Source organism: Giraffa tippelskirchi, chromosome 8, assembly GCF_054371585.1.
Source record: "Giraffa tippelskirchi isolate mGirTip1 chromosome 8, T2T-mGirTip1v1.2.pri, whole genome shotgun sequence".
Taxonomy (NCBI): domain Eukaryota; kingdom Metazoa; phylum Chordata; class Mammalia; order Artiodactyla; family Giraffidae; genus Giraffa; species Giraffa tippelskirchi.
Genome location: NC_137282.1, coordinates 121,575,890 through 121,597,622, shown reverse-complemented (window position 1 = coordinate 121,597,622; position 21,733 = coordinate 121,575,890). Strand labels below are relative to the sequence as shown.

Sequence of the window (21,733 nt, the reverse complement as noted above, 5' to 3'; positions counted from 1 at the left end):
TTTTGAGAAAATGTAAAAATACTGATGCCAAATATCTCCCTTCTTAAATGAAAGAGAATAAATAAGGTCAATTCCCATCCTAATCATTTATTTTTTTGCTTCTTAATAAATTTCCTTATTGTTGGAACAGATTAAGAAAATATTTAACTCATGGATGGTTGCTTTGCTCATAAGTGAGTTACTTATCAACAGCACAAAAACTAGTTTTGGCAATTAAAATCATGTAATCCACAAACATTTTAGATCTGATATGCTTATAGTCTCAGTTAGGATATACTTACATTTTGTAGCTTCTTAAAAAAAAAAAGGCCAAATCAAGAAGCACGGTAGAAACTAGCATCACAAGTTTAATATATTTTAAAACATAGAAATATATTTAAACAGCACATTTAAAGAATAATATAATAGACTTTTATTTCTCATTCTTATAATGGTATACCATTAATTCAAAAATATATTACTTAATGTACCCCCAATAGAGTTATTATCAAATTTACTTTAAGATAATCTGTATTTTAAAACAACATTGCAATATTCCTGAATCATGAACAAACCCATAACATTTGTAAGTGATTTTTGATACAAGTTTTACTTAAAAAGTCCAAAAGGGTGATTAATAAATGGTGCTTTATGAGTATTTTAGATGAACTGTAAATAATCCTAGCCATGGAGCCCACATAAATAGCAACTTATCCACTAAATGTCATTCTTCCAAAAGTCAGTGGGTTAAAGACAAGCCTCAAAAGGCAGAGAGAAACAGAGAGAGAAAATAAATTAATTTCAGAGGGAAGAACACGCATGCACAGACACACAACAGAACCTTCCCACTTGGAATTATTTGTGCTTGGAGGAAGGTTTACAAAATCCCCCTCCAAAATAAGGTTTTCAATGAGCTCATTCTCCAAGATATGAAAAATGGATTTCAGCTGTTCTTTCGAAATGGCAATTCTGTCAAAGCCATTCTGGGATTTGGGGTAATTTCCTCCAGTTGAGTTTCAGTGCTTTTACCCTAAATAAAATCCCTTGCATCACATCAATCAGCAAACTCAGTTATAAAAGAGAGCTACAGAAAATGGCTCTGTCGGCCGCTTTGCTCGGGTATATTTCATGCATGCAGTGACTCTCATCTGTGGGGAGGGAAGGGGAGCACGTGTAAATGTTTCTTTATTTTGGACTGTTTTTAAATCTGAAAAAAAAAAAAACTGCAGCAGTAGTGTTCTAGATAATAGGCAGACATGATTTATTTGAGGTAAGAAGGTTGTACTACGCTTTTTTAGTGTTAACTTGGAAAATTATGGACATAGGCTCAAGTCTGTCTCCACAGAATTCCTGAAGCTTTGAGCTCTTTGCAAAATCTACAACTAGTGAGCCGAGAAGGAACGCTTTCCTACAGTTAAACCAATTCTGTGCAAGCAAACAGTTACAACAATTACGTGCAATCTTTCAGCTTCTGTGTTTTGCTCCTGTTTATTTACTCAAATCCAGCTCACCATTTCACTTTATCTAATGAAGCAGAAACTCTCAAAGGAAAATTGTGTTCCTTCAAGCATTTTTGTTTTGGCTGGTTATTTTTTTAAGTTTCATTCTAAATATCAATAAATATCCTATCAGTTTACATTGGCACAGCATAACCAAATGCATTCAGCTTCCTTCAACAATACTGAACAGTCAAAGGAGTTCTGTCTAATTTCAGAAAATTATATAAAAATTACATTAAAAATTGTAATTGAAGTGGAATTGAATTGGACTCAGCATATCCTATTAAAAATTAGACTGGGCAATTTTTTGCATAATGAAGTGACCTAAAATACATTTTACTGCAAAGGCATCCACAAAGGAGAATATATACCTTTAAATAAATAAAAGTGACTATATACATGCTCTTGTACATAGGTTAGAGAGATGAAATGAGCCAGACTAATTTTATTAAATTCCCCTTTTATCTGAAAGGATATTTTTTATTGTAGTCATAAACCTTAATACAGATCTTTTTCTTATTACCATTATTGTGCACTATTAGTGGCAACCACACGAGCGCACGACCATATTTCTGTATTTTTTCAAAATGACATTGGAGCTGTCATCAAAGTACAACACAGAGATGGCGTTTAATTTGGTTGGCGCACAACAAGGCTTTGGCACGTGGTCAGGAAACATCAGATGAACCTGGTTGGATGGGAGGAAGAAAATGTTTTACTCTTTAAGAAATAAAATAGATATATTGTCTGCAGTTTTAAGGTAACTTTCTTGTTTTATCACTGACGATCAGGCACTCTTTTAAGTTACCTCCCTCTTCTATTTTTGCTCCATAGTGAGGTGAGGTGGGAGCTGGTAGTGAAGGATGTATCCTTAAGTATTAACACCTAGACTCGACCCACTGGTTCTAATTATGTGTTGGGGCTTTGAAAAACATTCTACCAAGGAAGGAAAACTCTCTCTATGGAATATTCAGTGGAAATTTTCCTGGAGGAAAGAACATGGCAACTAGGACTGGGCTGCTTTTAGTTAAAATGGCCACTTCTATTTACTTCATGAGAAACACATAAGTTATGAATGCAAAATCAACAAAGCCACAGCACTTGACTGTAGAAAGATCTGGATCTAAGAATTATTCTTAAAAGGATAACTAAACAATAAATCAACACATTTTTAACAATAAAATTAAAAGTGTGCAAATTCTTCATTTCCTTTGGTAAAGGAAGCATAAAAATCACAGCAAAATAAACTCCAGGTAAAAATCCAATACTTGCTTTAAAGCAATGATTTCAACTCTTCTCCCCATAATGTTTTACCAGATTGGCCAGAGTTTAACATCGTTTGACTTGCTTTCTCCCCTAGACAAGTGCCAAAAATCAAGCTAAGTTCAATAAGAAAGAAGCCTAGATATGTTACTACTTGAACATACATCCTTACCTCTCCCCCTACAAAGCCTGAAAAGGTAGCTGATCATGGACAGTGAAATGCTTAAGTAAAGGATTTGTTCTCATTTTCATCACACTGGCAAGTTTACCTCTGATCTTCAACAATCAAAGAAGGAGCCAGAACTTGGTTCCCCCTTTCCACCCACCTCCCCCGGCCCATCCCCCAGAGGAGTTAATGGGAAGTCCCATTGCAGAGTCCTCGGGGATCTACAAAGAGAAAATACAGCTCTTAGAGTCTTGGCTGCACGACCTCCTGGCTGAAATGATATAGGAGTCCTGCCTATGGACAGACATGGCAGGAAAAATGAGGTGATCCGACACGGACATGAAATTTCCTAAGACCTCACAAAACTGCAAGCTGGATGGTTCTCCAAATTTCAGAGGCAGCCTGAAGCCCTCCTTGGCTTTATCCTCCTCAACCCCCTCACCCGTGATGGATGGATAACCCCCTGCTTCAAGGATCACCTCACCCAGCCATTGTTCTGAAAAAAAAATGAGATTGTTCTTCCATTATGTCTCAAACGTGTTCGGCACAAACCTGCTTTCCTTTAACAACAAACACACCTGTGTTCTTGTTTTATGTCCATCACAGAACAAACAGAGAATGCACAATGGCAGGAAAAAAAACCAAACAAAAAAACCCCCAAACTTCCCATGTTCCCTTCACGTTCTGTGATGACTTATGCTCCACATCCCAGGACAGCGATACAGATGAGGGGCCTGTTCCAAGTCCGTGTCAGCGATTTAAAAAATGTTTGTTTTTAGGTGCTGCCTTCTAGACTACAGTCCTAAAAGCTGACAGTATGTAATTACGTATTTATTTTTAAGAAAAGAAAAAAAGAAGGAGAGATAGGGGTATTTGACAGTGTTTTCAATAATTAAGCTTTGCATAGCCTGAGCGAACTTGGATGTGTTAGATGCATATCTAAGGAAACAGGAAAAGCTCTCTGAGTCATTGAAATGACAGTACAAAGAGCTCAGTTTCGGGGAAATTAAGTGGCATTTCTCTATAGGCTAATAGTGGCTGTTCTGCTGTGACCCTACAGATGGACGGTGAGGAGGGCTCTTCCTCTAAGGCGTGAAATAGAAGCATCCTTCTCTCTGCAATGGGCTTTCAGCTGATAGAAGGCTGGACTCCCCAGACATTCATCTTACTGGAGGACATTTGAATATAACAACTTTTCTTGTGCCACCTACCTGCTCTCCTTCCCCCAACAGTGATACCATATGTCAGGACGTGCTTATAGGGCTTCCCTCATGGTTCAGTGGTTAAGAATCAACCTGCCAAAGCAGGGGACATGGATTCGATCCCTGGGCTGGGCAGATTCCACGTGCCAAGGGGTACCTAAGCCCGCACACTGCAACTACTGAAGCCCACGCACCTAGAACCTATGCTCTGCAACAAGAGAAGCCACCAGAATGAGAAGCCTGGGCACCGCAGCGAGAGAGCAGCCCTCACTTGATGTAACTAGAGAAAGCCCAAGTGCGGCAGTGAACACTCAGGGCAGGCAAAAATAAAAATAACTAAATAAAAAAAAATTTTTTAAAGAAGTGCTTATATTTATAGATAGCGAAGATGAAGGTATATCAAAACTTAAAATACCCCTAGGAATTGACTCTATAGTTGCATATGGGAACGTCATTGGTCAAAAATCAACAAAAGAAGAATATTTCTATGGCATTGGCAGCACAAAGCAAGCATGAAAGAAAATGCTGGTTGGAATTTAGACTCCGGTTCTTCACTTTAGACAGTGAAAAAAAAGCTGTAGCAAACTAAGGTTTTCTTTCAGTGTATATAAACTTTGCAATCCAGGAAGAAATAATAGTTTCTCCCCACACCTGTTAGTTTGCTGAGTATGATATATTAAAGAAATCTAGGGTGTAAAAATCAGTGTTGGGGAAGGACAGACATGAGCACGTGTTTTCCATTCATTATTAAAAAGCAACTTGATAATTTTACATGATTGTATTCTAAAATAAATGTTTCTCTTCAAACTTGGGGGAGAAAAGAATATTTGTAAGTGACTAGCTTTCAAAACACATACTTGTTTTAGTTCTCCGCTTCCTCTCTACTCCACTGTTATTTCCAAAGTCTTTGACAAAATCTATGCTCTAGTTGCCACAGATGTGCATCTTTGTGGTCTAGCTATCCAGTAGTAACTCTGAGGTCAGTAAGATGTCAGCAAAACATCAAGTCAAGGATGTCATCCGTCAATGTGTATACACCATTCTTATTCAGAAGGGAACTGGGATGTTATTTCCATCAACCTTAAATTTTCAATAAATTGCAAAAGAAGATAACCTTCTGAAGAGTCAACTCCTCACACATTCTAATAGCTGCTCTTTCTGTTGGTCATAAATAAGCCTCACCCACAAAGATAGATGTTTTTCCAACAGCTACTGCTCTCTTCCAGTTATCTACCAAATAACTCTATTCCCATCAGTGTCTTGATTCCAGAATTACTTGTTCTCTTCCTTCTGTCCTGGTTACTTATAGTTGAAATGCTCCTGTGAACCCAGCTTTGATGTGGGGTCACATCGCACAGCTCACGCATTTTCTAGAGCCTCCCCCTCATCTGCCAGAGGCCACTCTCCACCACTTGAAAAGGTACAGATGTTTGAGTCGGATTCTCAGGGTTTTCCTGAGCTCATTAGATAAGTACGACCATTGCGAGACCATGAGATTAACATTTCATTATCTCCTTCACAAAAATTAGCCTAGATTAGCAGATATTAAATCACTGTTACATTCCTAAGTGTGGGAGGGAAGAAATGAAATTAATTTCCACCTTAAGGATTATAAATGAAAAAGATATCAAAAAATGGAAACTAATCTTCTACTTATTCTACACTGAAGAGCTTCCATAATACCAAAGTATGTTATGGAACATTCTTAAATAATGAGTTTAAAAGCCCTCAGATGAAATTCAGCACAGCTATTATTCAAAGTTTTTGTAATGACTGCTAATGAATGGTTAGCTTAGAAACAGCCCCTGTGTGGTCAATCATATTGTCTACTGAAGAAATCAGTGCAAAATGACCATTTTGTGTGATTGCTCCAATTTTCCTTGCTGAATCTTTCCTCATTTTGGAATTAGGATTTTTCTTTAGAGTAGCCTGAACTTCCTGACTATATCCACATTTCTTACTCTGGCACAATTTTTACGTCAGGAGTTTGAGAAGAAAAGAAAATGCATTTTTAACTCCAAATAGATGCTTTTCTTTAAAGTAACTTTATAGGAAGCTTGCATCATAAACCACTTTCTATTCTACAAAGAGAAAACTTACCAGAGTCTGAACTATGGCATGGTTGGTGGCATTCATATGGGCATTGAGTGGAAAAGAGCATTCTCCATCACAATAAAATGCAGCATATCCTTCTGGTGCTATAATCCAGTCCTAAAATGCATGAAAACAGAAGAAGAAATAATATCACCAACATAAATGCACAGAAAAACAATTTTTAAAGAATACTTAAATATAATTAATATAATTCAATATAATATAATATTAAATTAAATGCTCTGGATTGGTTTCTCTTTTTGGTCCAATAATTATTCTAATAAGATAGGCTCCCTCAAGCCTTTAATTTATGATTAAGTTAAAGTTTACAACAAAAGTATAAATATTTTCACAAGGACTTGTCCTCTGTAATTTCTCCCAGAGGTCGCTATGTAAGATATTCCTAGCCTGTATTAGCCCATATATTCATGAATAAAGCTGCAATCATGAAATAGCATTCTAAATATTGTTTAAACAGGAAATGATGAACTCTGCAAAGTTCAACTGAACCAGAAAGGAAAATAAGAATAAACTTAATTGAGATAATTCTCATTACTTCTTAATAACTCATTCCTCCTTTAGAAGCTTGACAACCTCTTAAGGCTCTAAGATTTGTTCCCTGTCCTGTTTTTCTTTTCAATCATGTGTTAACTTTATAGTCTCTTTACAAGAAATGAGTTGGAGAAAAATCCTGAGCATTGTATACAAAAAATTTTAGGAAGCTAAAAACTTGGCACTTGAGATGGTGGCCCTAATTTTTTTTCCAGAGATGTAAAACTTGTCACCAACGTAAAATTATTGAACAATTAACGTTGAAGGTTTATCATAAATGTGAAAATGCTTACATGTTAATATCACTTCTCAATATAATAGCTCGTATTCCGAGGATCCATTGTAATCAGTTCAGTTCAGTTCAGTTGCTCAGTCAAGTCCAACCCCATGAACCACAGCACAAAAGGATTCCCTGTCCATCACTAACTCCCAGAGTCCACCCAAACCCATGTCCATTGAATTGGTGATGCCATCCAGCCATCTCATCCTCTGTCGTCCCCTTCTCCTCCTGCACTATATCTTTCCCAGCATCAGGGTCCTTTCAAATGAGTCAGCTCTTCGCACCAGCTGACCAAAGTATTGGAGTTTCAGCTTCAACATCAGTTCTTCCAATGAACACCCAGGACTGATCTCCTTTAGGATGGACTGGTTGGATCTCCTTGCAGTCCAAGGGGCTCTCAAGAGTCTCCAACACCACAGTTCAAAAGCATCTATTCTTCGACGCTCAGCTTTCTTTATAGTCCAGTTCTCACATCCATATATGACCACTGGAAAACCCATAGCCTTGACTAGATGGACCTTTGTTGGCAAAGTAATGTCTCTGCTTTTTAATATGCTGTCTAGGTTGGTCATAACTTTCCTTCCAAGGAGTAAGCGTCCTTCAATTTCATGGCTGCAATCACCATCTGCAGTGATCTTGGAGTCCCAAGAAATAAAGTCAGCCACCGTTTCCACTGTTTCCCCATCTATTTGCCATGAAGTAATGGGACCAGATGCCATGATATTAATTTTCTGATTGTTGAGCTTTAAGCCAACTTTTTCACTCTCCTCTTTCACTTTCATCAAGAGGCTCTTTAGTTCTTCTTCACTTTCTGCCATAAGGGTGGTGTCATCTGCATATCTGAGGTTATTGATATTTCTCCTGGCAATCTTGATTCCAGCTTGTGCTTCATCCAGACCAGCGTTTCTCATAATGTACTCTGCATACAAGTTAAATAAGCAGGGTGACAATATACAGCCTTGACATACTCCTTTTCCTGTTTGGAACCAGTCTGTTGTTCCATGTCCAGTTCTAACTGTTGCTTATTGACCTGCATACAGGTTTCTCAAGAGGCAGGTCAGGTGGTCTGGTACTCCCATCTCTTTCAGAATTTTCCACAGAATCCATTGTAATGGAATAATCTAATCTAACAATTCAATTTAAACTCTTTTGGCATAGTTATGAAAATTATTGTGGTTAAATCTTCCTCCTCATTGTGTTTGTGAAGCTTATGTAAAAGATAGCAATAAGATTTCTAAACACAGGAAAAATTTTTTTTCTCTACATCTAACTTACCACAGAGATAGTCAAGGATTCTACTTCCTATACCAATGATTTGTGATCTTAGGAGGCAAATGGAAATTGCTTGAGTTAATCTGAAAAATGGGAACTAAAATGGAAATTTGGGTACATTTAAACAACAGGACTTCTTTTTTTCACTTTCTAAGGTTGCATTTGTCCTTCAGCATAATTTTTTTTTTTACCATAAACTCTATTAATTATGTTTCAATAGTGAAAGGATAATGCAGAAATAAAAATGATGTGGATAATCCCCTTATATGGAATAGTCAATGTCAAAAATAATTGGTATGTTCATTGCAGCACTGTTTACAGTAGCCAGGATATAGAAGCAATCTAAATGTCCATTGACAGATGAATGGATAAAGAAGATGTGGTACATATATACAGTGGAACATTACTCAGCCATAAGAAGAAAGAGAATTGGGTCATTTGCAGTGATGTGGATGGACCTAGAGTTGGTTATACAGAGTGAAGTAAGTCAGAAAGAGAAAAACAAGTATCTATATATAGAATCTAGAAAGACGGCCCAGATGATAGGAACAGAGACACAGATGTAGAAGATGGGTGTGTGAACACAGCAGGGGAAGGAGAGGGTGGGATGAACTGAGAGAGAAGCACGGCCGTATAGACGCTGCCATCTGTAAAACAGGTAGCGAGTGTGGAGCCGCCCTATAGCACAGAGGGCTCAGCTCGGCGCTCGGTGATGACCCAGAGGGCAAGGCTGGGGACAAGGGGAGGGGCTGCGTGTACACGGATAACTGATTCACGTTATTTTAAGAGCAGACAACATTGTAAAGCAATGATACTCCAATAAAAAATAAATTCTAGAAAATAACTGGCTACTGTATAGGAAAGATTGCAAAGATTACAAGAGATTGAGGATTGATAAAAAAGCAGAAAAGAAGCAACCAATTTGACTGACCATTCTTACCTGCCATCCCAGATCCCGGAAACTCACATAGAGTTCATGCTTTTTACAGGCTTGTTTTTGTTCACTGGTGTTATAATCTGAAGATGCAAATCAGATTGTCAGCAAATGGCAGCCTATCGGGTATATTAATATTTCTTTTGTGAGATCACTTACAAAGTCAAAAGGAGACTGTATTTGTTTGAGTTTGAATCTCAAAGTGAAAGCCGCGTACTAACTATGTGAACTTCAAGCATGTCATTGTGCTGAGTTTCTGCTTCTGTAAAATGCAGACCTTGAGAGGTCCTGACGAGGATCAGGTTGGATCCTTTGTGATGTGACGGCAACAGCCTGATACCTGCCACTCAGTGAATGCTCATTAACTAACTCAAACCACAGTTGTGCTTACTATACTTAAGCATATAAAATATTCAAACACGACGTTTTGTATTCTTTCACAAGGCAGGCACCGGGAAAGCGCCGACTGGGATGTTCCAGAGTACATGTTGTCTTAATATGTATCTTAAACTCAGATTCTCCAAAGTGGAGCTTCTGATTGCCCCTCACCCCCAAACCAGTTTCACCTGCAGATGACTGTGAGCAAGTTCCCAGGCAAAACAAACACTGTAGTCTTGCCTCTCACCTCCACATCCAATCTGTCAGGAAATCCTTACACGAAATTTTACCTGCATTTGAAATTCAGCCACCCTCACCACCTCCACGACTGGTTCTGGTCCAAGCCACTATCATCTCTTTCCTGAATCACTGCCACGTCCTCATTGCTATTCCTCCTGCTCTGCACGGTCCCCATCCCATCAAAGTAGCCAAGTGGACCAACTGTCATGCTCCAGCATAAAGTCTAACAGTGGTTCCTGTATCATTAAGGCTCACCAGGTTCTACATGATCCAGTCCCATCACCCTCCGACCCATTTGCTCGCCTTCACTCTACTCCAAACAGCCTCCTTGCTGTTTTGCACACAGGTCTGCTTTCTCTCACCTTAGTTTCTTTACTCTCGAAACCCCACCCTTCCCTGCAATGCTCTTCCCCTGAATATCTACTTAGCTAATGCTCAGAGCTTCCTCAACTCTTAAGCATCATCTTGTCAACAAAGGCTTCACTGACTCCCCTGTTTCATATCTTAACCCCAACTCTCATATTTCTCTCCCCTCTTGCTCTGATTTTTTTTTTTCCTTTTTCTTACCATCCCTTAATATGTCACACCACTTACTCGTTCACCATGTACCTTGTTTCTTGTCTGCTTCCTCCTTCTAGAGTGTCAGCTCTCTAGGGGTAAATATCTTGCCTGGTCCCATTTGGTTCTCTGATACCCCAAATGTCAGAAACAGGGCCTGGCACACAGTAGATACTAAATAAAAAATTAGGAACTGAAGAACGGATGCCTCAGAATGTTCCAGAAAGGGCTTGAAGCAAAGGAAACACATGCTTTCCATAACTTATTTTGGAATATAATCTGAAAAATCCATAACCTTTGATAATTGTTGAAAAAAATTAAGAATTCCACTTGCATCTGGAATAAAGTAAAATACAAAAGAAAAAGAAAGTGTTATAGAAAATGTCTATTCATGCTTTGTAATGGAACCCATTTTAATTATTTCCAACACAAAAAAAATGAAAAAGGAAAAAATTTAGGGTGATGGAAACTGCAAAATAATTTATTTTTAAGGAAGACAGCTAATGTTTTCTTCTAGGAATAAATACTACTTTCACTCTGACAGTTGTCCCTGGCAAGTCAACACAGAAGTTTGCTATAAAGAGCAGCCTGTCTTAAGGTGTCACCTTCCAGTTTAATTATCCTCAACCACTAATGAAAATGAAGTCACGTCAAAGATGTAAAAGACCTGTGTTAACAGATCCTGTCATCTGCCTTTCATAGTGACATCAGCTAATTATTTAATTAATGTGAGTCTAGAAAAGAAGGTAATGATTAAATCTGAATGCAGAAATCCTTTTACTTCTAGACCAGTGTTATTCCTATGTGTGACTACCTTCATTAAAACATACGTAAAACAGAGAGCCAGTAGGAATTTGCTATGACTCGGGGCGCTCAAACCGGTGCTGTGGGACAACCTAGAGGAGTGGGATGGAGTGGGGTGGGAACAAGGTTCAAGAGGGAGTGGACATATGTATACCTCTGGCTGATTCATGTTGATTGCATGCAGAAACCAACACAATATTGTAAAGCAATTATCCTCCAATTAAAAATAAAAAACATTCCCGTCATAAAAACACAGCAGTCAAAGAAAATATTGAAGACTCAAGCAAGGAAACTCTGACACTTTGTTCATACATGCGTACAATCATTCATACATTAACTACATTTGGTAAGCACCTTATGCTAACACTGAGAACAGGAGAATGAATACGATTTCTGTCCTTAAGATGCTCACTGTTTCATTAACAACAAACTAAAAGATCTGGAAAAAATAAATATATAGATAATGACAGAAAACAGAGGAAAGATAATTTATTTGAGATTTAGCACTCTTCTTCTTTGGGTAAACTTTTAATTGAAATAGCAAAAAACATTAACTTTGTCCAAGCAATGAGGCAGCCTAAAGTAATAGTAAGTACAATACCATGAAATGGATAAGTTTGAACACTATATCATGTTTAGGGAAAAGGAATAATTCAAGTCTGGTATTAGTTTAACTGCATAAACTTCTTGATATTTAATTTTTTTTTTTAAGTGTCAGCTATGCATTAGAGCAAGGGAGAGCAATTTATTTTTTCTCAAAAAGGATAGATAATATATATTTCAGGTGGGAGGGGGGTTCTGGAAGGGGAAACCATGTACACACATGGTGGATTCATGTCAATGTATGGCAAAACAAATACAATATTGTAAAGTTAAAAAATAGATAAACAAACTAATTTAAAATTAAAAATATATATATATATATATTTCAGGCTATGGGGTTTCCTTCACAGTGATTCAGCTTTGCCCCAAAAGCATGAAAGCAGGATTTAGGATGTATTGATAAATGGATGGATATAACTGTATTTCAAACAGGCTTTGCTTATGGATCCTAAAATTTGAATTTCACATGATTTCTGCATGAAACAAAATATTATTCTATTTTAAGTCTTTTTCACACATCTAAAAATGTAAAAACCATTGTTAGCAACTGGGTCGTACAAAAACAGGCAATGGCTTATGTTGCCAAACCCTGCATCAGACAATCTTGGGAATATTTATTCATCCATCCCTGTCTTAATAAAAAAACACTGAATGTGAATAAAGACCTTATATTCAATAACACATTCGAGTGTATGTGAAAAACCATAACTATGTCTATGGCCATTTGAATTCCATGTTTATAAAAAAAGAAAGTAAAACTTAGAAGTCAAAATAGATCTGTTCCATCTACGCAGCTTTTCATGTAGGCTAAGTGATGTATATATTGCAACATCACATAAAGGTAACGAGCAATGAAATTTATAACAGAATCTGGTTCCAAGAGTCTGATTTCATAGAGCGTTAGGACCATATGCTTAGTTGGTCAGAAATAAAAATTAATGGATACTGAGTAAATGTTGTACCCAAATCAGCAAAGTCTGTAGTTAGCTTTACTAAATGGTTGGCAGAAAAACCTCTGAGAAGAAAGGCAAAGAAATTAGATTTATATTTTTTTAAAAAATACTGATCGGCAACACTTCAAATACGAAAACGAGCTGGACATGATGCTGCTCTTGCCAAACCTGCCTAGAATTAAAGAGTATCACTAGAAACTACTACACATTCTGAAGTCACAGCGAACACTAGAAAAGCATTCCTCAACCACAAGGCAGGTATCACAGACACAGTATTTCTGTTTTGCCTGTTAATGGCAGTAATATTGGGAAACCAGTGCCAAAATATTGACTATTGTTAAATACTTTTTGCCAATTTGTTTATGATCAATTTCTGGAAAAATGCAAATTTATGTTTTACAAGCTATTTGATTATTTTTTCTTCCAGTTTTATTGAGATGTAATTGACATACAGCACTGTACAACTTTAAGATATACTGCATAATGGTTTGACTTACATCCATCATGAAATGATCACCACAGTAAGTTTAGTGAACATCCATGATCAAGGACTTTCAGCTGAACAAGCTGGATTTAGAAAAGGCAGAAGAACAAGAGACCAAACTGCCAAACATCCACTGGATCATAGAAAAAGCAACAGAATTAAAAAAAAAAAAAATCATCTGCTTCATTGACTATGCTACAGCCTTTGACTATGTGGATCACAACAAACTGGAAAATTCTTAAAAGGCTTGGAATACTAGACCACCTTACCTGTCTCCTGAGAAAGCTGTGTGCAGATCCAGAAGCAATGGTTAGAACAAACACGAAACAATGGGCTGGTTCAAATTGGGAAAAGAGGACGTCAAGGCTGCGTATTGTCACCCTGCTTATCTACCTTATATGCAGAGTGCATCATGGGAAATTCTGGGCTGGGTGAAGCACAAGCTGGAATCAAGATTGCCGGGAGAAATATCAATAACCTCAGATGTGCAGATGACACCACCCTATGGCAGAAAGTGAAGAGGGACGAAACAGCCTATAGATGAGGGTCAAAGAGGAGAGTGAAAAAGCTGGCTTAAAATTCAACGTTCAAAAAACCAAGATCATCGTATCTGGTCCCATCACTTCATGGCAAGTAAATGGGGAAAAGGTGGAAAGAGTGACAGATTTTATTTTCTTAGGCTCCAAACAGTGACCACAGCCACGAAATTAAAATACGCTTACTCCTTGGAAGAAAAGCTATGACAAACCTAGAGAGCATATTAATAACCAGAGACATTACTTTGCCAACAAAAGTTCATATAGTCAAAGCTATGGTTTTTCCAGTAGTCATGTATGGATGTGAGAATTGGACCATAAAGAAGGCTGAGCACCAAAAAATTGATGCTTTCAAATCGTGCTGGAGAAGACTCTTGAGAGTCCCTTGGAGAGCAGGAGATCAAATCTATCTATCCTAAAGGAAATCAACCCTAAATATTCATTGGAAGAACTGATGCTGGAGATCAAGTCCAATACTTCGGCCACCTGATGCGAAGAGCTAACTCACTGGAAAAGACCTTGATATTGGGAAAGATTGAGGGGAGGAGGAGAAGGGGACAACAGAGGATGAGATGGTTGGATGGCATCACCAACTCAATGGACATGAGGTTGAGCAAATTTCAGGAGACATTGAAGGACAAGGAAGACTGGTGTGGTGCAGTCCATGGCATCACAAAGAGTCAGACATGACTTAGCTACTGAACAATGATCTCAGATATACACAAAATGAAAGAAATAAGAGATATTCTTTTTTTCTGATGTGAACTCTAGGATTTATTCTTCTAACAACGTTCATATATAACATACAACAGCGTTAATTATATTTATCATGTTGTATCCTTAGTATTTATATTATAACTGGGAGTTTATACTATTTGACTGCCTACTTCCAGTTCCCCCTTCTCATTTCAATAATACAAATTTAATCTTTGTCTTAATTTGATTTGTTAAAATTCATTTTGTGTTAGAAAAAAGTGAAATGCATGGTTAATAAAACTTCTGAGATCTGCATAGGGCCTCAATGGTTTGTCCACTAGTCCCTGAAGAAACTACCAAATAAAGAAACACATGCTAGCTAAGCTATGAAGGCAACAAAAGAAAATCCAAAAAACTCCACAAACTGGTATAGGATTCTTTTTCCTTTAAACTCTAGTGTTAGTGTCTTTGAGGAATAAAATATAGTTAAATCTGTAAAATAAAAGAAAAAAATCCAAAATACAATTTAACATTTAAACAATCAACAGCTTAAACAAGCCAAATATAACAAGATACTGTGTCTCAAAACAAAGGAGGAGACGTCAACATCTCTTGCTTAATACTCTGAGGGAGATCACAGACATCAGCATCCACACTTCAGGATGTTCATTAATTAATAGAAAATGAAAATGTCAAATGAATGAAGGTATGAAATGTCTATAAAATAGCAGGTGCAGTGCTACTGTAGACTATTCAAAAATATAAATTTTGACATGGCCTTTGGGGTAGAGAAAATCATGATAAATCCCAAACAAATAACACCACTCCCAAAGATGAGGGATTTTATGCTACCCTAGTATAATCCCCAAGTCCCACATCCAATGAACTCCTCACCGAACTGACATACAATCCAGTAGGAATTACAGTTATTTATTTGTGTAGGGATTTGTGTACAAATGTGTGACACAGAACAGACACCACAACATAATAACTGTCTGGTGTGTTTGCTTGACTCTGCTCAGCAATGTGTCTCTGTGGATGATGCAGAGAACGTGTTCACCTTAGAGCTTGTTGACATAAACACCCATCCACAAACCTGTCTCCAAATGCCTGCAAGATGTCTCTGCATGAAAGTTTCTCAAATGCCTCCAACTCACTATTTCGGCTTCTGACCTCATACTCTTTCCATTCCTTCTACTTGGTTAACAGGATCTAGTGGCTGAAGCCAGAAAATTTAATAAATACATTTCTTGATTTTCTTTCATTCTCACTCCTAACCTACATTAAATCCATCTGAAGTGAAGTGAAGTCGCTCTGTCGTGTCCAACTCTTTGCGACCCTGCAGGCTGTAGCCTACCAGGCTCCTCCATCCATGGGATTTTCCAAGCAAGGGTACTGGAGTGGGTTGCCATTTCCTTCTCCAGGGGATCTTCCCAACCCAGGGATCGAACCCAGGTCTCCCGCATTGTAAGCAGACGCTCTACCATCTGAGCCACTAGGCAAGTCCTTAAGTCCATCTACATTCCCTTTTAAGAGACCACCTCCAGCCTAGTTAACCGATCAGAAGTCCTTTGCACTCTTGCTTACCTCATACCCCCTCAACATCCTTTTTGGGAACTTGGTCCTAGGATAACCCTTCATCCCTGACTCCTCTTTGCTCTCTGACCTTAAGTCTTTTGCCTTTTGGATGGAATTGCTTTTTCTCTTTTGCCTTTACTTAAAGTACTGATGTTCCCAGTGGAGGATCCATCCTTAATATTTTTCTCTTACTTCGATTTCTATAACAGCTTCGAGTCTTGTGCTTCATCTAACCACTGGGGCTCAAGGCTGCGTCCTACATATCCACTTCCACGCCCGTCTCTGGAGTCCTGCTGACTCCATCCCACATATTTTGGTTCCCACTTCCCCTGTCTCCAATCTATAATCTTCATTGCTTGGAGTGTTAGACTAGATTCCTAGTCATATTTTGGCATCTAGTTTCTCCCCTTGGCATCCCATCCTTCTTTCTGATGCCAAATTGAACTTTTTAAAAGGCGTATCTGATGGTGACACTCCTTTTTCCAAATGCCTGCATGGAAACACCACAGTTACTGCCCATTATGACTTGGTCCCTGCATGATTTTCTAGTTGATATCACACTGCCCTCATACAAGAATACTAACACAAAGCGGCCATCAGACACTGCTATGTGGTTCTGTAGCTACACATGTTTCAAAATGGCTTCACCTCCATTTCTGAAAAATGTCTATTTTTTCTCATTGCAGTCATGCTCTATCCCTATTGCTCCCACACTTCCTTGTACCTACTCTAGTAGAATTGATCTCCTGATAATTACTAGCATGCACATCTTTGCCATTGTCTAAGAGAATGCCTTTTCAGAAGCAAGATTCTGATGCTACCCATCTTGCATGATCATATAGTCAATGCTGTGTCACACTGTGGGTGCTTATTTAACAATGAATAAATATTTTACAATAAACCACACCCAGACATATCATCTCTAGAACTCTCTCTAGAGAGAAACTTGACAATAAGTGATCAGGGGAATGGGTACTGATGCAAAAGTCTGAACTCTTTAGGTACCAGTTCTGAAAAATCAAGCCATAATTTGGTAATAAAGATAATGTTTAACCCTGAATGAGTATACACAGTGTTCTCCATTCTTTATACCCAGTAACTCATTTAATCCTTACAACTCATGTAATTTTACTCTATGAGGCAGATATCATTAACGTTCCCACTTTTCGATGAAGAAATAGATGTGACATGCCCTGTGCAAGATCACACAGCTACTAAGGGTTAAATGACAGAAGGAGAGATAAATGTACACAGATGAACGAGGCTTTCCAGGCAGCTCAGTGATAAAGAATCCGCCCGTCAAGCAGGAGATCCAGGTTCCATCCCTGGCTTGGGAAGATCCCCCACAGAAGGAAATGGCAACCTGCTCCAATATTCTTGCCTAGGAAATCCCATAGATAGAGGAGCCTGGAGTTTCATAGTGCTGCAAAGTCAGACACAGCTGAGCGCGCACGCACGCACACACACACACACACACACACACGAATAGATAAACAAAAAGGTGGGTCGAACTAGATCTATGTAACAAAATAGCTATCATTTGAGAAGGGATTTTCAAAAGTTTGCATATTCAGAGCACAGATAACAGCTTTTAGTGTTTTTAGTATAAAAACCATGTGGATTAAAACCATTCTCACTGATGCAGCCTTGCAGGATTTTTACTGCAGCATTGATTTTGAAAGCCCCAATTTAAATACAGCCAAAATGTCTTCTTAAGACATGACATTATGGACTCTATGGGAGAGGGCGAGGGCAGGATGATATGGGAGAACGGCATTGAAGCATGGAAATTATCATATGTGAAACGAATCGCCAGTCCAGGTTTGATGCATGATACAGGGTGCTCGGGGCTGGTGCACCAGGATGACCCGGAGGGATGGGATGGGAAGGGAGGTGGAAGGGGGATTCTGGAAGGGGAAAACATGTACACCCATGGTGGATTCATGTCAATGTATGGCAAAACAAATACAATAGTGTAAAGTTAGAGAATAGAAAATAAAGTAATTAAAAAAAATCTTAAAAGAGTGACATGACTAAATAAATTCTGACAAAAGCAGTATTGAATATATTGTAGCAGTATAAAAAAATGAAGTCACTAATTTGAAAGATGGCTGAAATATGTTGTTTAAAAAATCCGTAAGACCAACTATATGATACCAAGTGTGAACATTAGGTAAACCATAGACTGTAGTTGATTGTGATGTGTCCGTGTAGGTTCATCTTTGGTAAGAAATGCACCACCATGGTGAGTGATGTTGATAGGGGAAGAGGCTATGCATTTGTGGGGTAGGGAGTACACGGGAAATCTATGTACCTTCCTTTCAATCTTGTGAACCTAAAACTGCTCTTAAAAAAGTACATAAAAATAGGAACCCTCCTAGACTGTTGGTGTCCACTATGGAGAACAGTCTGGAAGTTTCTTAAAAATCTAAACATAGAACTACCATATGATCCAGCAATCCCACTTCTGAGCATGTATCTGGAGAAAACTATAATCTGAAAAGACACACACACCCAAATGTTCACAGCAGCCCTGCTTACAGTGTCGAGACATGGAAACAATTTAAGTGTCCAACAAGAGACAAATGGATAAAAAGATGTAGTGAACATGTATTGATACAATGGAATATTACTCAGCCATAAAATAGAATGAAATAATGCCATTTGCAGCAACATGAATGGACCTGCAGATTATCATACTAAGTTAAATAAGTAAGACAGAGAAAGACAAATATTATGTGATACACTTATATGTGGAATCCTATAAAAAAAAACAGATACAAATTAACTTATGTACAAAACAAAGACAGACTTAGATATAGAAAACAAACTTATAGTTACCAAAGGGAGTGGGGAGAGGAGAGAGAAATTAGGAGTTTGGCATCAGCAGATATACACTACTGTATATAAGATAGATAGATAACAAGGACCTACTGTACCACACAGAGAGCGATATCCAGTATCTTATAATCACCTATAAGAGAAAAGAATCTGAAAAAGAATATATATCTATATAACACATAATAAATTATATTCTCCCAAAGTGATGCATATAGGGAGGAAAAAACTTGGAAGTACTTGTATTGTGTTGACAACAGTATATCAGAATAACTTATCTTAAAAGAGGTGATTAAAGGAGAATTTTAGCTTTATTTATGATTATTTTTAAAAATACAATTATGCATTCACTATATAACAATGCACTCTAAACAACTAATTTCAACTGTTCTTTCTGGTTTTGATGAAAATGTTTGTCCAAGAGAAATGACTTTACATTGTATCCATTAGGCAAGACATAGCACCTGTCAGAGTTAGCAGTTGCAGGCAGGGCACCAACGGTCGTGATACCAAGCTTGCAATAAGCACCTTTTTCAAGCAGTTCTGCGGTAAATGAGAACTTGCTCTGTGCCTTGTAAATACTTCAAATTTTGAATGCTCTATTGTTTTTGCATACTGATGTAGTCCTTAAAATAGCATCTTGCTCTTCGTAGGTTCTTTAAAATCTCATCAACTTAGTGCCTCTCCAACCCAAAGGGTGGTTACCTTTGGGTTAATATTTAAACCCAAGTTCAAAGGAAAACCAACTGTGCCAGCTCACTGGGAAATAAGTAACATCTCTCACAAAGTGTCTGCTCAAAGTTCCTGCTAAAAACCCAAACAGCAGCAAAGACAGAGGATTTCTGCAGAAAATCTAGGGGCAGTGGTTCTATACATACAGAGCTGAAAAAGGAAGCTAGTTCTCCCATACAGTGACCATATTGATTTCCTACATGTGTGTTTGTGAAGTGGCTGTTTTGTGTTGGACAATGTTCTAGGTTCTCCCACAGGAGCACAGAATAATATAAAAGGGCACTGAGAAGTCAGAAGACAAGATTTTTTGAAAGAAGGAAGGGATGAGTAAAGACAGCGAGAATGACCTGGGTTCTGCACTGTTGGAGATTTTTAACATTTGAGAATATGCTTTGCAAAAAAAGAAAAATGCAACCAAGCAAACTTCTAATACAACTCTTCTTTCTCCCTTCTGACCCCTTTCTTAGTTATGGCGTCGTCACACAGTATTTTAATGTAAAAGCCTAGTAGAATTACAGCATTTGCTATTTATATTTGGATAATTTTAAAATTTCGCTGGCATTTCAAGTCTCCTAAGTATCAGATTTTATGTTTATATTAAACCCCTGTCTTTTGGGCCAAATCCTATGAGACTTTTTCCCGTCTGTTTGATTACTACCTATTGAAAGGTTAAGTCTCATACACACAAACCAACTACTTTCTTTCTTCTTATTATCAAAATATGAACATGTTCCAAAACCACCTACTACATATTTCACTGAAATGGGTGCCAATGACACACTTTTTAAAAAGAAAATATTGGTCTATATTAGAATAATTTTGTACTCTAAATGGTGTTAGGAAACTGGTGAAAAGTTATGTGATTTCTGCTTCACGTGTTTTATTCATCTCTAGTTATAGAAGCACATTTGTTACCTGTGGTCAGGAAGGGAAGATAAATAGAGTTCACCAATAGGAAGAAAGACTTAAATGATTTCAGTTGCTGGAATGCCTCTGCCAGAGTCATTACCAGCTCTAATAATATGTGGGTGACTTATCCTTTTCCCTTTGAAATTTTCTCAAAAATTATTTACCATTCTATTCAAGATTTAACAAATCTTTTTCTTAATGCAATCTGCTACATTAAATTAAAAACATTTCAACCCATTTCAGAACCATTCTGTATGAAAAGAAAAATATACAACTTTGACAGGCTAGTATTTACAAGGAAGAAAAGTTCTTAGAAAGTTATTTTTCTCCTTCTTTATATTAAGCAATTAAAATTTTTGCCAAACTAAATATCTTGTGAAGATCTTTATAAAATAGCCTTGTAATAAGGCACTAATATCACATTTACTTTCAAGTGAAAAAGACAGTGAGGCTTATTTGATGGAAGATTATTTTAAAGCATGGGTTTCTGTGTAGAATATAATTTACTATAATGCAATTTCATAGAACTCTTTCCTCTGCTTCTGTTGCTAGATACACAAAATAGACTTCTTTCTAACACACTTCTCCTGTGCCCTCACTCTAGGAGGGTTCCAGTGAATTCCACTTAGTATTTTTGCTAAGAGTCCCAGGATCAAAAAAAAAATTCTATATATTTTTGTTTCATTTATAATCATTAATGGCAAACACTGTGTGGATGTGTCTTTTTGGAAGAGCAAAACACTCATACTTGCTGAAATACCCTATGCAGAGGTCATATCTGTTTTGTTCACCAGCTCATTCACGGTGCCTCACAAGTACACTGCATATGGTGGCCATCAGCACAGAAGAATACGCATTTTACAAATGAACAAACACTTCGTACTAACTAGGGATGTTCTAGGGCAAGTTTTCTCCTTCAGATAAGTTTATTTTTCATAGATAAGACAATTCCTAGGAATAAAATAGCCATCATTTTCATCTAAGAACAGCTTATAAAAATTTGTTTGCAACTAGAACTAAACAAGGTACTTATTGGTACAAAGTATATGATTAAATTACTTCAGATTTTCTCAGATGAGCTCAGATCAAGTGTATTTTTTATCTCTTTATCAATTAATAGATTAAATGGCAAGCACAGTGGGATCAACTGTGTATTTACAACATTTTGTTTGATTTCATATGA

At 37.5% G+C, this 21,733-nt stretch overlaps 1 protein-coding gene across 2 annotated transcripts in view; it reads right to left on the bottom strand.

Moving 5' to 3' along the window:
• Positions 1–326: 326 nt before the first annotated feature.
• BMP5 (bone morphogenetic protein 5) overlaps positions 327–21,733 on the bottom strand; it is a 135,301-nt gene continuing 113,894 nt past the window's right edge. Inside the window, exons 5-7 of one of the 2 annotated variants that reach the window (XM_081519075.1) lie at positions 9,248–9,324; positions 6,210–6,320; positions 327–2,166 (exon numbers count right to left, since the gene is read on the bottom strand). In XM_081519075.1, the coding sequence (XP_081375201.1) occupies positions 2,017–2,166; positions 6,210–6,320; positions 9,248–9,324 (338 nt within the window). In that variant the 3' untranslated portion in view covers positions 327–2,016. The remainder of the gene's footprint in view (positions 2,167–6,209; positions 6,321–9,247; positions 9,325–21,733) is intronic. The other variant, XM_081519076.1, reaches the window with a different exon arrangement.